Below are 18152 nucleotides of genomic sequence, written 5' to 3' on the forward strand. Positions count from 1 at the left end.
TCCAAACTATGACCTAATTTTCTAAATTAGGCCCAATCCTTCATATGGGCCTTACCCTAAAGCCCAACTAATTACTCTAGGCCATTTGATTATTCTTGGATGGTCCAACACAAAGCCCAAGTAAATATTAGGGTTTTCTCACTTAGCCCATTAAAGACTTAATCCATTAATGCCTTTACTCTACTAAATAACTGATATAGAGAAATTGGGCTTAATACACAATCCAATCTTAATGGCCCAAAAGTGGGTCCATAAGTCCAAGTCCCAAATACTTACAATTAGGGTTTTTCACTCAAACATGGCCCAATAGGCCCAAATAAGTCTTTAAGCCCATTTGGGTCATACTATGTCCATTAGGGTTTGCTTGTGGGGTACCACCCACTACTGCCTCGAGTAGTGGTGGTCAATGGCGGCTCACGGCGGCGGCCACCACCTTACAGTGGTGGTTACTATTATTATTTTCATTATTCCATGCTAATTACAATTACAATGATTTTATCCAAAATACACACACTAACTAACACACACACAACCACACCATGGTGGCCAGCGGTGGCTCGTGGTGGCGGTGGTTTACTTGATCTTTCCGGCCAACAAACTCAATCGTACATCACTGAAATAACACACACTCACTACTATGCCCGTGATAGTAACACAACCACCACCTGGTGGCGCTTGACGTCGGTAGAACCCCAGAGAGACGACGACAGTGGCAACTTTCGCGATAACAATCACCACCTTACGGTGGTGGCGACGGTTTCCCATGGGCATCAGTCCGGAACAAGACAACATACACGAGTGCCCTACCCAAATGCATCGAACCACCTCCACCCTTGCGGTGGCATGCGGCTGAAAGAAAGAATAGAGAGATACGGAGGGTAGCGCTCTAGAACAGTTACAACCATCTCGATGGTTGATTCGTGAACCCATCACAGTGGCGGCGGTACCCAAGATGTAGCAAAGAACCACCGTAGAAATCGACAGCAGCATCAACGGGAAAGAGAAGAAGAAAAACGGTGGCGGTTGGTTGCCATGTCGGCGACGTAAGTCACGACGAAACTGGAATGCCGGCAACTTCCAATGGTGGTAGCAACGTTGGCATAAAGTCGGCGGTCGATTGGCAGCCATGAGTGACCGGAGGGTGGAGGAAACAGGTGGTGGCGACTGAAGGGGGGGTGCTACCCAACGGCTGCTACCACAAGCTAGGGTTAGGGTTCTCATATAACTTATATACCCGGTGCCATGAAACATATCCCCATATTAACATAATTGATCCTTCCTTCCTTTTTTCTTTTAAAATAAGTCCATAAGTTACCCTTTTAACCTCAACCATTTAAAATCTCTTCAATTGAAGTCCTAATATTTACCGAACATACCATTGCTTCTAAAATGCTTCCCAAATCAACTTCATAATTTACTAACAGCCCTCCATTATTAAAATTCTTCACAAATTAATCTGGGAATTACGTTTGTTAATTTATTTAGATAAACGGGTGTTACATTATATGCATTTTGGCGCCAAAATGGTGGTTAGAAGGTTGGTTATATGACAAAACCAATCATTACATCATAATGATGTCACAATTTATCTTTTGTGGGAAATACATGGTTGGAGTCTTTCCTGTAATAGAAATTTGTTTAGGTTTCGGGGCTCTTCCCCTTGGACCCCGCAAGGGACGCTGATCCTTGGAACCCTGTACAGAGGGGCGCTACCCACGGACCCCCGTATTCCCGAGCAGGTCCCGCCCCGAAATATTGGAGACCCTGTGCGATTTAACAAAAAATAGGCCCTAAAATTTGGATGATCTCAAAATTTAAGCAAAAAAAAAATATAATAATTTAATTTTCTATTGCAAATACATAAAATTAAAATTTCATTCAAAAAAATACAAAAAAAAAAAAATAGCTTCTACTTGAAAACAACCATCCTCCTAATATTCGTTGAAATACACTTTTCAATAACATCTTCATAAGTAACTTTATCCAATATGTTATGCTCAATTATCATCAAAGTTAATCCATTAAGTCGTTCTTGAGTCATTATAGATCTTAAGTAGGACTTCAAAATCTTCAATTTTGAAAAACTCCATTTTGCAGATGCAACAGTAACAAAAATAGTCAACATAATTCTATATGGAATAGATGTTATAGGAAAACAATCAACACGTTTTTAAAAATTTAGAATATCAATTGTTGTCAATTTTTCCTTAGGCAAGAGATGTAAAAGTTATTTTAATTCAACATATAAGTCATTTCCATCAATATCCGATTGTTCATCTTTCTTGAGTGAAGTTTCAAAAAACATACAAGACTTTAAGGTTATATCATCTAATGAAAGCAATTTTTATGAATTAAACAAAAAACAAAATATTTTATCATATTGTTGATATTGTTCAAATATTGTAGTTAAAGAAGTAATTGATTGATCAACAATATAAATAAAATAATTAACCCTAAATTTCTCTTGGGCGGATTGTGAAAAACTACAAGAAGTATCGTTTGAAATCTCATCAAAATGTTTCTTATTTTATTTTTATTTTATTTTAGGTTCATGTTTTTTAGGAAATATTTGATCAATGCCTATTTCTAAGGCAATATCTTTTGCAGTTTGTAAAGCATTTAAAACCCCACTTTCTCTATATTCCTTAATATACGAAATCAAACCCTTTATTTTTTCCATAGCAACATCAATAAGCATATCTTTTGATTGCAGTTGTTTGCTAATTAAATTAACAGTGTTTAGCATTTCATACCAAATTACTAATGGCAATATAAACTCAAAGTAGCTAAGTTCATTTTTTGCTAAGGATTTAGCTTCACTTGTTATTTTTGGATCATTATCATTTTTGGCTATTTGAAGTAAAGCTTTTTGTATATCAAAATTTTGAAATCTTATAGATTTAACACTATCAACACGACTCTCCCAACGAGTGGATGACAACGATTTAGGAGTTAACCTTTTCACATTATCTTTTAAAATTTGACATCTCTTAGTGGATTTTGCAAAAATTGTATAGAGATGTTGTATTGTTAAAAAAAAACCTTTAGCTTTACCACAAGTATTAGCCATATCACACAAAGTTAAGTTCAAACTATGACAACCACAAGGAATATAAAAGCCCTTGAATTTATATCTAAAAGTTTTTTTTGCACTCCTTGATGTTTTACTTTCATATTTGATCCATTATCATAACCTGGTCCACGTACATTATTAATGTCAAGATCAACCAAATTCAATTCATTTTGTAAAACATCAAAGAGTCCTTGGCCGATTGTACCATTTACATCTAAAACCCTAAAAAAGATTCTTCAATGCAAACAACATTTGACGAGACATCTACACATCTTAAAATAATAGGCATTTGCTCTTGGTGACTTATATCGGGAGTACAATTAAGATTTATAGAAAAATATTTTGCATTTTTTTATCTTTTTAATAATCATAGACTTTATTTCTGAAGAAAGCAAAAGTATTAATTCATTTTGTATCCTATGCCCAAGATAACGTTTATGGATACCAATTTCATTTGTAATATGTTATATATGGTCATAAGAAACCATGTCAAATTCAGCCAACATATAAGTCTAAAAAATTTTCATTGTTATCTTCATACAATTTCTCATTAGTAACACGAAAAGCTAGATTATGTTTAGCAAGAAATTTCACAATAAAAATACTCAACAAAACTTCTCTCCAATGAATTTTTTTTCTTTTTCTAATTGTTTTTTAGCCGCATTATCAATAGTTTTTTTTTTAATCGTAAACGCAAATCATATCAAGTATTTATATTTTTAACATGCTCCATATTAGTTTTATGCTATTTAATTCTAGTGTTAAGATGTATCCAATCCCAACCCCCCCCCCCCCCCCCCAATTAGCTAATTGACCCTTTCCACACCCATTTTCGAAATATTTTACAACAAAAACAAAAAAATTATCAAACTCTTTAGAATAAACAAGCAAATATCTATCACATTTTCCCCATATGGTAAAGTTTTAGTATAATATGTTGTAGAAAATCCTCTTAAATATTTATCTTTAGGACCTTTTGTAATAGACAAATCTCTTTTAGGATCTTTCAATACTAAAATATTTATCATATTAGAATCAAGAGCATCCTAATTTCTTAGATTAAATATATCAAAAGTATGAAAATAAACATTATCATCAACAACATTAGGAGTATCATTAACATCAACATTATCACTAGCATTAACATTAACATTAGCATTAACATCAACATCAATATTATCTTTATTATCAAGATTAGATTCATTAATATTTTGTGTTTCATTTCTGGAAAGTTGTGTGTGTGTGTTTTTTTTTTTAATGTTATAAACTTATCCATAGATCCTGCTTGAGTTTTATTATCTTCTTCAATTTTTTGTTTCTTCTTACGTTTTTCATATCCAAATGCATATTTTTTCATTCTAGGAGACATCATAAGTTATAGAAAAGAAAGAAACGACCTTATTTATGATTTCCAATTTATAGATTCCTTACTGGTTCAGATTTTCCACACTTTAAACCACTAAGAGAAGATATCAAAACTACAAAGAAAAAAAATTAGAATATGCTACTAAAGAAATCAGAAAATCTGTAATGATATCATATCATAAATCCAAAAATTATCTTATTATTTTCAACACTTCAAATAAAAAAAAAAGAATATGCTTCTAAGGAAGTTCAAAATTTTGAAAATTGATATCATTGTTGATTGTTCCCTCTGATTTAGTAATTTGGAATTAAAGAAAATGTAAAAAAAGAACCGATAAGAAATCTGAAATTATCAAATTACTCAATTAGAAAAAACAAACCCATGAAAAACAAAACTAAAGTTTAATTTTAGTATTATACCTTTGATTTCGAAACCTCAAGCTTTAAGATTTTGAAGCTTCTTATTTCGAATTTTGATGGTTCTGAATTCTGATTTTCAACCTTTTGATTTCGAAATTTGATGGTTCCGAATTCTTATTTTGAAGATTCTAAAATTATAGGTAATCTTTGTAAAAACTAATCAATGAAGAAGAAGAAGATAAAAAAGGAAGAACTAAGAAGTGAATGAAAATTGATGGAATTGAATCGAATGATAAATGAATGTAAATAGATGTTACTGTTCCAGTAATGATGATTCATATTATCCATGTGTGTGTTATCAATGAAGAAACCGAAGAACTTTTTTTTCCCGAAAATTTAGTTCCCGCTCCCTCTTTTGTTGCTTCCTTCCTATGTTCGTCGGCTGATGATAGATGGATATAACCTAATTTTTTGGGCCGAATAAACATACTCTATTAAAGAATGCAAAAAAATAAATAAATAATGGGCCCTTTGATTTTTGGGCCCTGTTCATGGGCACTGGATGAACCTGCATTGGGTCGGTTCTGTTTCCGAGTTCACATTTATCACTCCGAGTGTGTATCTCACTCCTGTCTCAATAAGTAAATAAAGCTCTACTTATCTTAATATTAATAATAACTATACTAAAATATGTTGATATCACTAAAATTAACAATGACCATAAGATCTAAGATTATACATACATTTCACCTTTCACTTTTCTATGTTACGGTAGTTTTCCCCTCACTCTCCTTTTACTCTTAGAAACCTAGAATATTGTCACATTTCACTTCCTTCCATTATTTTTAATTAAATATATCTTATACAAATATTATCCTCCTTTTGTTGAGATTTAAAAACCATAAACTTTAATAGAGTTTTTATTATATATATATATATATATATATATATATATATATATATATATATATATATATATATATATATGCCTCCACCCAATCAAAAGAGGAGAGAGAGAGAGTGGTGAGGAGAAACCTCAGATGCCTAAAAGGCACTCTAAACCGCACCCAGGGTGTGATGTTATTGGGTGCGGTTCCAACCACTTTTCTCCTAAAGTGCAGGTACACTTTACGACCTAACAAAGATTGGCGGATAACCAAATTGCCCCTAACTATATGTCAATATCCAGATTTGTCCCATTTATTCTTAGTTTTATCATAAGGATTCTAAATAAAAGTTACTCAACAATTTCATCCTTTTTATCCTGTATTGACATTGGATCCTTACTAACCTTTTAATTCTATAAAAAAAATGTATTATACATTTATGACATAATTTTTTAACAAACATTGGATCCTTACTAACCTTGTAATTTTTTTTAAAAAAATGTATTATACATTTATCACATAATTTTTTAACAAAAAACATTTCTTGTAAAAAGTGGAATACAAAGTAATACAACTCCAAATACGGTAACACACCCTCGAGCAATGATATTTGCGACTCACAACTCCCAGTAAAAGAACTGGCGATAAAACTTAAACGATAGATTTCAATCCGTCGTTATCATGTTAGAATTTACTTTTAGGTATTACATTTATGATTTAACATGGAAAATTAGGATATTCATGCAAAATGATCATTGTTGTTAAATGCTATTTTTTCATAAAAGTTGTCTCAAAACTTTGATAGTTTCGAACTACCCCTATAAATTCAAAATACTTTTATTGACAAAAAGTTATATCGGTTTTGAAACACGTACCACCAATTTCAAAATTGTACTATTTTTTAGATTGTTGATGTTTATGTTCTCTACTTGAATTTTTTGTAAGCATAGCGTCCACATTCTAACAACTACTTTCAAATGCATAAAATGAACTCAAAATAAAGAGTTTCGAACTTATTCTTAGTGTTTGAAACCCTAATTTGGAGCGGCTTTTGGAAAAATATGGTTGGAAACCAATGATTTGGTAAATTTAAAATACAGGGCAAGGAAAATTACCTGGTCCTCTAATAACAGGGCCACCGAAAGTTATGATATCAAGTTTCAACCTTAAATAATGAGGACCACTCGCTATGACTATGAAATTTGAAATTCGAAACTTCATCAAGTTTCAAAGATGGTAGCGTGTTTTACTTTTATAGAAAAAAAAGAGGTCGTTTTGTCATGTAATTAACAATAGTTATCATTTTGATGAATATCCTTATATATATTGTCTATTCAATACATTTCTTGTTATTAAGTACATTGCTTAGGATCATCTTAATTGTATGGCTTTCCAAGAATAATTAGTTGATATTTTAGATGTCAATTCTTTATCCTCTTCATGATTTGGGCTTATAGTTGTGCTCAAGAGAGAGACTAAGAGAAAATTAACCATGAACACAAATCCTACATACTCTCAATACCAAATGGATTCTACATCCATGTAGAAATAGCTACATGTCTGATTTACTACTGCTTGTGTGCTTGAGGGGGAAACAAAATTAGAACGCAAAACAAATGATGTGTCCTTTTCTAAAGTCTAAACCTCAAGCCCCTTAAATAATAATAATAATAATAATAATAATAGCACAAATGGACAAATGGAATCGATACTGTTTTCCTACTTTTTCTTCTTAAAGGGTGGTTGGTTCTCTTCCTCTTCATCTTCTTCCTCATCTTCATCATCATCATCTTCATCATCATCATCGTCGTCTTCATCATCATCGTCATCATCATCATCTTCTCCATCATCATTCGCATCTGAATCACTGTCGGGATCTGCTTCTTCATCGTCATTGTCTTCTCCAGATGAATCTTCAGCATCATTATCACTGTCTTCACCAACAGCAGCATCTTCATCATCGTCACTATCATCCTCTGTTTCACTGGCGTCCTTGCATTCAGCATCAGGGCTTGCAACTTTGTTAAGATCACTTAAAGGAAATCTGCCCGGATGAAAAAACCCATCTTAAAGAAGCATTCCTATGGAGTAGTAAAGCAAGAAAACGAAGAAGAAACTGTATCTAACCTCTTCTCTGCATCAAGCAAGTTTGAGAGAGCATCATCATTGTTGGGTATCGATCCGATCTGAAACAATATAGCAAGTTTGAGAGAGCATCATCAAAGATCTACCTGAGTAATAAGCTTCATTTAATCTGATCTAACACATAGTAGATGCAGTATACCACACAGTTTCTGAAAAAATTGATGATTAAGAAAAAAACACAGCTTTAGCTACCTATCAATTGTTGGAGCACACAGCACAAATCAAAGCTAAATAAATCAACATGTCGTCTAATTTGTCGATTGCACCAAGTAATCAAAGGTATACATACGAATTATAGAACGGATGTTACATCTATGAACTAGATAACGAAGTCACTCCGGCAAAAGGAGAGAGAGTAATGGATCTCTTAAACAAACATCTTAAAATCAGCGAGATCTGCTAACCGAAGCAGGGTCAGTCGTCAAATCGAAATTAAAATGACACTCAAGTGAAGCAAAAACGCATGAATGGAGTCTCTAACAAGTAAAATGCACGGAATCAACTTAAACTAGTCACCGGAAAATCGCAGTAAAACAGATCTTGTAGAGAAACGATAATAACGCCAATGTAGTATAGATTTACCAGAAACAGAAGCCAACAAATGGATTTCTCAGCAACCAAAACCGTCTGAACCATCAAACTGAAGGCTTCCGCCACATGAGCACCGCCGCCACCATAGGATAGTCTCTCCGTCTCCATTGCGGCGTGATTGAAGGTATAATCAAGATGAGAGTAGTAGATGGATTCTGGCAGAGGTCCTAGGGTTTTTGTTGGGCAAACACTCCTGCCTCTTGAAGGATTAGGGCTTTTGTGGGTTTAGGATTTTTGATGTTTTTGTCCAAAATCTAGATATTGGTCAAATGGTCCACGCTATGATTTTTTTTTTTAATATAGTCAAAACAGATCTAAAATAATAAGATTGTTCATTGGCTAGATTGTGAAAACATAATATTTTTTATTTTTATTTTATAAAATAGTTTTTTTAATAAACATTTAAATATATGTTATAAATTAATTATAAAATTATTTTTTTTACCTGTATATAAAATTATATTTTCATGATAAGTTTGATCAATATACACTATCATACTTTCTATCGGATATTGAGTAAACTAACATTTATAAACGACTTTATTAAGAACCGTGACCAAGTATTTTCTTTTTTAGAAATGACCACTTACTTTGGAATAGTGTATTTTGGAGCATATAAGAAAATTCCGGACTTGACTCTCGTGCAACGTATTCCGAAATATGATATTCCGAAGCATTTATTTTCGTTCCGGAGTTGTAGTTGGTTGGTAAGAATTAGATCCGGAATCTAACACCTTGTACATTCTGGAATGAAAAATGTGTTATGGACTATACTCAGAATGGTCTTACATTCCGGAGGTATGTTCCGAAATGATAAAATCAAGGTATTTGTTGTTTATGTTCTATATATATATATATATATATATATATATATATATATATATATATATATATATATATATATATATATATATATATGTGTGTGTGTGTGTGTGTGTGTGTGTGTGTGTGTGTGTGTGTGTGTGTGCGCGCGCGCTATATTTGTGTTTTTTATAACTTCATTACGCGTTTCGAAATGATTATGTATACGATATTTTTTTCGAGTGTCAGTTTCTAGTTGAGGACAATGGCAGTATATCGAAGGATGTATGTAATATATTGCTCCAGACTATACATATTTTGGTGTAGATATAAGCATGATATCAACTTCGTCGGGTTAATTACATTGGTTGCTTCCAAGTCCAGGTTACACACTAACCAAATACGTTTATATTTTCAATATCCTAAATCAAATATAGTTATACAGATTCTAGACAATAGTGATGTTAGATATTTTCTTAGTTTTTTTAAGTAGTATGCTTCCCAACATAGTACAATTTGTTTCTTGTTAGTAATGTTATGGATAGTGGTATTTATCGATTTGTCGGGGAAAATCGTTCCGGTGGAAATGGGTGTTCTGGTGTTGGAAGTAACCAAATGTATAATTTATCACCTATGACAACCAATTATGTTCCTTTGAAATTCTCATAATGGCCCTGTAGGTGGGGGTAATTATAGGAATAAAGGTAAGACTAATGTTGATGCTTCTCCTACAATTGATGTTGATGAATCTACAAATGATGATACAAAAATAATGATGTTGGTTGATGATGGTAATATAATTTGACATGGAGAGCCAGTTGAACATTTTTAGAGTTACACTAAATTTCATGAGGAAGATACTAAAGGTGAAAGGGTGGAAATTGAGCCCTTACAACCCTAAAAATCAAAACAGGAAAAGTATCCTTTTTATTTTTCGGATTATGAAGAAACACAAACCACCCATTGGGGTGTACCTCAACCTTTACAATTGCACATTAGAAGTTGGGATAAAAGTTGTCCCAAGTAGGAATGGAATTAGCCATGAGGCTTTTGATCTACAGCCACCAAGACGTGGCAAGATACTCGCTACAGCATGGTGAGTTATGATAAGGATTCATACGTTGTTCGTCTGGTATAGAAAGAAAGAACAATATTGTAACATTTGGATCTTTGTATGTTTCATTATTGCCCTTTATTATTTAAATGTTGAATTTTAGTCCTTGGAGTAGTATATGGGGTGTACCACATGATACACTTAGCGTACCAGTTGATAAGCTAGAACACGAGGCTTACCACATGGTACACTTAGCGTACTAATGCGAGACTTGATCGGGACTTTGGACATGTACGCGGGACGTACGCTTATGTATGCGGGGTGTACGTGCAACTTAATGAAACCTTTATTTAGGGTATTGCACCATATATATGCACCTTAAGTCTTTAGGGTTGGCCTTTTTACCAATATTTAAGCCTCCAAAACCCTAGAAACCGACCATTAGCCTTCATTGTTGTGCATTTAAGTCCTTAAGAAGAATTTGGTGGTTGTTTTGCTCATTGTGAAGGAAGTAAAAAAGATCGGAGGTGCTTTGCTTGGTGAGAATGTTTTAGACCCATAATCATCACCCTTGTTGCAAGCTTATTGATGTATTAAGTTCAAACCTTGTCTTCTCCATGCTTAGAGCTCTTCATATCATAGTTTTTATGCTTTTGGTCCCTTTTGGGTATGTTTGAGGAGTTGGGACGTTTTAAGGACTTATTCGTTTAGATTTGAGCTTATTATGGACTCCTTAAGCATAAATGTGCAAGGTTTATAGGATTTTTGGTCACATGCATGCATTTAAGTATCCTATTAAGTCCTTTTTAAGCTTAAGATGTTCATTTAGCCATGCATGAACGTAAAGTTAGCAACTTTATGTGATAATCCAACTCAAGGAAGTCAGATCTACGTTTTGAAGCAATGTCTTAATGGATTAAGGGTCAAAAGTGAGTTTTGGCTGAATAGGTGAGTACGTTGGGTGTACAAGTCTCTACGCGTCACATACAAGCCATTTAGCGTGTATGCTTAGAGTACAGATGAGTACTGATGAATTTTGATCATAACAACAATTTCTAAGTGTGCATGCAACCTTAATTGAAGATCTATGTTTCCTCTAATTGAGCATACAATAATGAACAACAAAGTATAAAACTTAGATTTATGGATAATAATCAAAAATCACATAAGAAGGGTTATGATACATACCTTTTAGATTTTTATTGTAAACAATCTTGAATCCTTGCTTGAAAGACCTTTGGTGGCAAGCGCCACAAGTGTCGCGCCTCTAATGGTTCACAAACAAACTCAAGCAACCAAGGAAAACTATAGAGAAAAAGAGAGAGTGAGAGAGAGAGAGAGAGTAATAGAAGAGAAATTTCAGTCCTTAGGATCTTAGAAGTGTCATAGCCTAAATTTAACCCTAAGGAGGGTTTATATAGGTGTTGGGAAGGAATTAGATTAGGGAGGTGTATCCAAGATAACCCTAATCACTTAACTTCCTCCCTAAAGTATCCAAGGCACCCTTAGAGCCCAAGGAAACCCTAGAGATGCTTTATATTTCGTTCCCTCCTCTTTAGGTAGGTTCTAAAATTGCCCAATGCTCAATTATTGAACATTGTCACCTTTAGTCCCTGCAGTTGTAATTAATTCCTTTAATCCCAAAATTAATTTCTAATTAAATATTAATTAAGTAATATGATTTCTAATTAATTTATTAACCAAGTAATAAATTAATAAATCATTCTTCTCTCTCTAATAGTTATCAAAAGACTGTGATACTATCAATTCAAGTTGGTACCAGTTATAGCTATGAGCTTAGACACATAATCCAATAGTTTCCCACTTAGATAAGTCTAATAACTATAATTGAAAGTATGACTTCAAATTTTGACTAGAAAATTGTAGCTACCAAAAGCCGCTATCGAACTTTGACCCAGTTAGTGACGTGTCCTAGGATAAGTGATCAAATATTCATTTGTTCTAAAAGATATCGTATGGACATGAGACATGGATTATAATCAATCTCTCTGTCAAAGATTTGTTTCCCGTTTTCCGATTTATGACAACTGAAATCAGACTATTAATTGAACACATCAATTCAATACATGCTTAGCCAAGTGCTTTAGATATCATATTCAAAATCATTGAGGGGCCCACAGATATCACTTTTTCCCATTTAAGTCAAAAGGAACGGATAAACTTCGACTTATATGATTGCACTATTCACTCATCAAATCACACACAGCAATACGTTTTATAACATCAAGTTACTGATGCGTTTACATATTATCAATGCACAATTGACTCGTAAACAACAACTCATATATTTTCTTTTCAAGAATATAAGATATTATCGTCTCAAAATTACTCGTGATAAAATCCATTAAGTAATTCTTTGAGCGTGGGTTTATCCAATACTTAAAATCACTATTTCAAAAAGTACACATGAACATTGCAGCAAAACCATTGTTATGTCTAATCTCCGTAGACAATCTACAATTCAATTCATGACAGTCTTACTTCGCTACTTACTTCCAAAAGTACAACCGATTGTGGATGTTTGAATAATCCAATTATTCGGGAAGTTAAACATGCAAAATGAAACACTATAATAATCTAATTAGTTATGGTCTCAAAAATATTGAATATAAATAAAACACGTATTATTTAATCACCATATTAATTAGACTTTATTAATTGTATAATGTTTCGATTAATCAACTAAATGCTTGAATTAAACATTATTCATGCCATGTTATAAACATGCATACTATGTCTCTCTAAGGTCCTTCCTTTGTGAATAGATCAATCAGACATAATTCCAATGATACTCATATCACAATTCGATATCCTCATTACAAGTATACGAATTCCAAATTCTTGTCGCCACTAAATGTGTTAGAGTCTAACCTTGTATGCAATACCCTTTTGTGATGACGTGGCATCAAAGTCACCAAGACTTATCCAACGATGTCACAAAATGCTCCATTGAAACTTTGTTACTTGAAAAATAATTTCATGGTAGCAAAGTTTCAAATTCAAGATACACTCGTTAAACATCTTCATTGCATTAAAGTTCCTAACTCACATATAGATTTCAATAACCAACTCCCACTATGGAAATATTTCCATATTAACATATGACCATCAATTCCGAACAAGAGTCACATCCATTCAGAATTATGTCAATGTGGTCCGTCCAAATTAATACTATACTTCCAAATGTCTACAAGTAACCAATTTTTTGGTACCCTCAGACTGTTCTTGATAGTTGTTTAACAACTTTAGTCACATATTGTTCTAGTCCTTTTTCCCTCTCAATGCCCTAGGAATTTATAAAAATCATTACAAGTGAATATTATTGCATATGTAATTGATTCAATATCCAAGACATATGGATTCGACACATAATGTTTCTCATAAAGACATGATACTTGATCAGTCTCTTGCTATAATATTTCCATATATCGAATTTCCTATGTTGGAACATTTCAACACGATATTCATATATGTCCAAGACTATGTTCCATTAAATTTTTCAATCTAAACTTTTAGTTTTGAAATGAAGTATGAGTGCCCTCTCCCCTAAGCTTATTATAGTGAAACAATTTCTCAAACATCGCAACTTGCAAATTGAAAACTTTGTTTCCTACCGATAGCGTTGACAACTTGCAACAATTAGCATACCAAATATGCTCCCACCAGCATAACAATTATACTCTTGATTTCATAATAATTATGTTCCCAATAGCACAACAATTATGCTCCCACTAGATTTGACATGTATCCAGAAAACAACTAGACTTCTAGAAATCAATACTATTGACTTTCTTACTAAAGTGCAAATTTCTAATACATGATGCTTTGATAAGTCTTCATCTAGACTTCTCAAGCTCATACACATTCATTAGACAACATATGTGTGTGTTTAAACCCTTTTAAAACTTATAACTATAAGTCATGAACGTTCAAACTATTTCTTGCCATTTCTCACAATTCGAACAATGAAAAGGGATGTTGTAATCATATTGTGAATTTAAGAATGCAATTATCATAACCACTAATCATAATGATATTTTTCAAATCTTTAAATCTACTAGCTAAAGTGTTTCCTCATAATCATTTTCATGGATTAGAGTGAAACATTTTGCCACCTAGATTTTATGACGTATGCATTCCTATCCATGTGAATTTATCAATTCCAACCTACAATCATAAGATAAGGTTGAGGACAAAACGAAAATCAATTTTAGGTTTTCCTTTCATGGACTGAACTTTGATCATTCTTAATCTCTTGCCTTCTGGTAGCACAAGGTCCTACCAATGCTTTCAAGTTGTTAAGCAGTTCACTAATATTGATCAATATACTTTCATTAACCAATGTGCTCCGCCTTTTGCAGTCAAATGAGAACCATAGAACTCATAAGCATTTCCAACTCAACTAGAAGATGCACAGAAACAAGAATGTGTCAACCGAACACGAAAGGTTATCAACCTCAGGTCGTGTGCTAGTGATAACTAAAAGGTTTATTACTGATTGACTTATGAAACTCTTCAAAATCAAAAAGACTCCCACTGACTTCTTTACATATAAGTTTTTTTGTTAAGGAACATTCCTCTACAAGCAAAAACAAATATTCAAAAGTTAGTGTCGATTTCGACAAGAAAAACACTTTACTGAATTGGTCTTAGTTTATCCTTTGTTTTAACCAAAACATCACAACTACCAATTCCAAATGTGTTAGAGTAAGAAAGCATTTCTACTCCACATTTCGTGAGGTGTTATAACCCTGCTTAGTTTAAAATAAGCTTCAAGATACGATTTGTAGTTACTAGAGTATGACTCTAAAACTTGATTGGAAAAGAAGTATGACTCATCTCTCGATTAAACCATTTCAACAATATTTTATTCCTCTTTTTAGTCAAACAAATGCGCTAAGATGTTCTTTGGGGATCAGTTTGACATGGTTCCATAATCATTAAGATGATCATAAAACATGATACTAAAGTACTCTTCTTTCCTTTCAGATTAGAGAAACATTTATCTTTCTGGCTAATAGATTCTTCATATTCGTTCTGCCACTCTTTGAAAGTTTTCAAAGTGTTAGAATTATTTTTAATCTTATAAACACAACCATGTTTGAACCATCAGCAAATCATGACAAATAAAGTTATTATCCTTTATGGCGGGTCTAAATAGTCCACATTAATGTGTACTAGATCATTTATCCTTAGCTTTGACTCACATAAAGATGTGATCAATGAGTTAGTCCTAATCTTTCAAAGGTCAAGATTCTCATACATCACATAGTTCGAATTGTATGACTCCAAGTTTCTATCCAATTGAAACTTGGATGACGAGAGTTCCTTTTTCACTTGGTTGATTATGACATTTCCACAAATGATATACTTAAGAATCTAATCCATACTTAATATTGCTAATAATAGAAATATAACCATCGATTTTCATAAATGCAATTGCAAGGAAATATAAAGTAAAAATTCACTTTTATTTATAATATGCGTAAAAATTTATCCTGACAATGCAAATATATGAAAACTATGTTTCTACATATTTCCTAAGCAATCTATTAATCTATCATAACTCCTAAGCATTAACTTCCAAAATCTTATCATCGAACCATGCGACCGAAATCCACTTCTCACGATCAGATTCAACATACTCTTCTTAAGCTTCCTTCTTTCTTTTAGATCCTATAAAAACATCAAAATGTGACTATCACATCATGTATTAAGAATCCATGAATATAAACTTAATAAAATAGAGTTAGATAGTGGATGTGCCTGAAGTAGAGTCATACAACTTGACTTTACTATCTCTGCAATCTTTCAGGTAGTTAGGGCAGCTTCACATCCAATGTCCTTTCAATTGGCAATAGAAACATATGGAATTTTCAGGAATAACGCATGGGACTATCTCGGGATTAGCTTTTCTCTTTTTCATATGGTCAAACGGTTTGACCTTGGCTAATCCCTTTTCATTGGGAAGAGAAATCTTTTCCGGACTACCAATGTTGCCATTTTTAACATCTATGGATACTTAGGAGACAGATGCTTCAAACATATTTGCTTGATTTGTGCTCTTAAGTATTTCTGCTTCAACAACAATCAACATATATGTCAGGTTGATTAGGGTCACATCGTGGTCCTTCTCATAAAAGTCTTTAATGAAGTGACTATATGAGTCAAGAAGCGAAAGTAGAACCAAATCAAAGGCCATCTCCCTTGGGAAAACGACACCCGTCATGTCCAATCTGTCAATGCAATTTCATTTTCAGAACATGTACACACACATACATTTCATCCTGATGTTTATTAGCCAATAGGGCTTAAGTGATTTCGTACTTTTTAGCTTGAAGAAAACGTGGTTCAGGAAGAACTATTAGAGGAGGTGGAGGAAGAATTAGAGAAGCACGATTTCCAGTTCCACCAATGCTTGAAGAAGGGAGCATTCTTTCACCTTGATTAGCTTGCAGAGATTTGCTTAACACCTTTAGCTTTTCCTTTGACGTGAACTAAGTGTGATTAATATTGAGTCTTATTCTAATGTTCCTGGTGACTAATGATAGTTTAGATTCCTTACTAATCCCAATGTCTACATCAAGATCTATCGAGTAAGAAATAACCAGCTAGGATCATATCGGAGGTAAGGTCCGTTTGGTATACAAAGTATATTTAGAAATCTCACTTTAAACACCTCATTAAATCCATCCTAGACATCACTCCTATAAGTAGATCAATCAGTATAATGACTTTGAATCACTGATAAATCATATTTATAAATTCATAAGGATGAGTGTGAATATAAATATAAGTTACACTAAAAATAATATTGATTGTACCTTAACTTACAAAGATTTCCTGACAAAAGTCCAGAAATTGCACTGGTAGAACTTTAACTCGAGAGTTCCTACTAGTCGAGCTTTTAGCTACCCCGGAGCCTAGCTAAAAAAGTTCAGAAGTAAGGAAAAGATGGAGCTTAAGAACCAAAGAGTTTTCAGAGAGAGGTATAAGAGAGTGTGGGATGAGAAATGAAGGAATTCGATGGGGTATTTATAGTTAAATAGGCATGCATCGCGCGCAGACAAGAGGCACGCCATGCAAGTCGAGTGACATTGATCATGCCCCTTGCCGCCATGTGACATGTCCATATTTGTCCACATCAACATGTCAGCAGTCTGTTACGCATCACACCGTTTGTGCGCGCATGCGAATTTCTGATTTTTTCAAAAATTTATATCTTCTTCATACGAGCTACGTTTTCGACATTCTTTATATCCACGTGTAGCGATCAACGAGATCTACGATTTTTGTTTAGACTCTATCGGCTAATTCTCAATTTATTTTAAAGTTATATTTTTAACAGACTTAGATTGTTAAAGTCTGTATCATAATCATAACTTTTCCATACGATGTCATTCTCTACTATCTTTATATCGACGGATAGGTATTGACGATATCTTCGACTCTCGTTTAGATTGTTTTTCCTAATAATCGACTGATTTGAATTTCGGTTTCTATGCTAACACAATTGCCCTGAATACTTCGAAAAATCATAATTTCCTCTTATGAAGTTAGATTTGGATGTTCCCTATATGCATGAGTTCACTTTTATGAATACAATGAATTTTATTTAGATTATTTTTCCTAACTAATCTTCTATCCATAACTTCTATTTATCGTCATGACGAAAAATTATCATTTTATACTTGCAGGCGTTACGATGTCTAATGTTATAATTAAATTGGTATAACATTGGAAATAATAAAAAATTCCTTTTTTGGTTGCCTTCAATAGCTAGAAATAGCTAGAAAGGATTTAAGATAATGAGATAAATAGTTGATTAATGTACCGTAGCTTGATAAATTAATTA

At 33.1% G+C, this 18152-nt stretch overlaps 2 protein-coding genes across 2 annotated transcripts; both read right to left on the minus strand.

Moving 5' to 3' along the window:
* Nucleotides 1-2533: 2533 nt before the first annotated feature.
* On the minus strand, nucleotides 2534-3070 carry LOC145003950 (uncharacterized). The gene has a single exon (XM_078962851.1). It carries the CDS (start codon nucleotides 3068-3070, stop codon nucleotides 2534-2536), a length of 537 nt encoding a protein of 178 aa, XP_078818977.1.
* A 4101-nt stretch (nucleotides 3071-7171) lies between these two features.
* On the minus strand, nucleotides 7172-8656 carry LOC145029739 (uncharacterized). Its single transcript, XM_078978218.1, has 3 exons — nucleotides 8413-8656; nucleotides 7813-7871; nucleotides 7172-7729 (listed from the first exon to the last, which is right to left on the minus strand). The coding sequence occupies exons 1-3, from the start codon at nucleotides 8527-8529 to the stop codon at nucleotides 7405-7407; spliced, it is 501 nt and encodes a 166-aa protein (XP_078834344.1). The 5' UTR covers nucleotides 8530-8656; the 3' UTR covers nucleotides 7172-7404.
* Nucleotides 8657-18152: the final 9496 nt, after the last annotated feature.

The sequence above is a fragment of the Lactuca saligna genome, chromosome 1 (assembly GCF_052625555.1).
Source record: "Lactuca saligna cultivar CGN05327 chromosome 1, ASM5262555v1, whole genome shotgun sequence".
NCBI lineage: Eukaryota > Viridiplantae > Streptophyta > Magnoliopsida > Asterales > Asteraceae > Lactuca > Lactuca saligna.

What these genes read in the sequence shown, in the direction of transcription:
- LOC145029739 (XM_078978218.1), bottom strand. Translation starts at nt 8,529, where the DNA reads ATGGAGACGGAGAGACTATCCTATGGTGGCGGCGGTGCTCATGTGGCG. An exon ending in TTTGTTGGCTTCTGTTTCTG is followed by an intron (nt 7,872 to 8,412) that starts GTAAATCTATAC and finishes ATATTGTTTCAG; the next exon opens with ATCGGATCGATACCCAACAA. An exon ending in TTGCTTGATGCAGAGAAGAG is followed by an intron (nt 7,730 to 7,812) that starts GTTAGATACAGT and finishes TCATCCGGGCAG; the next exon opens with ATTTCCTTTAAGTGATCTTA.
- LOC145003950 (XM_078962851.1), bottom strand. Translation starts at nt 3,070, where the DNA reads ATGGCTAATACTTGTGGTAAAGCTAAAGGTTTTTTTTTAACAATACAA.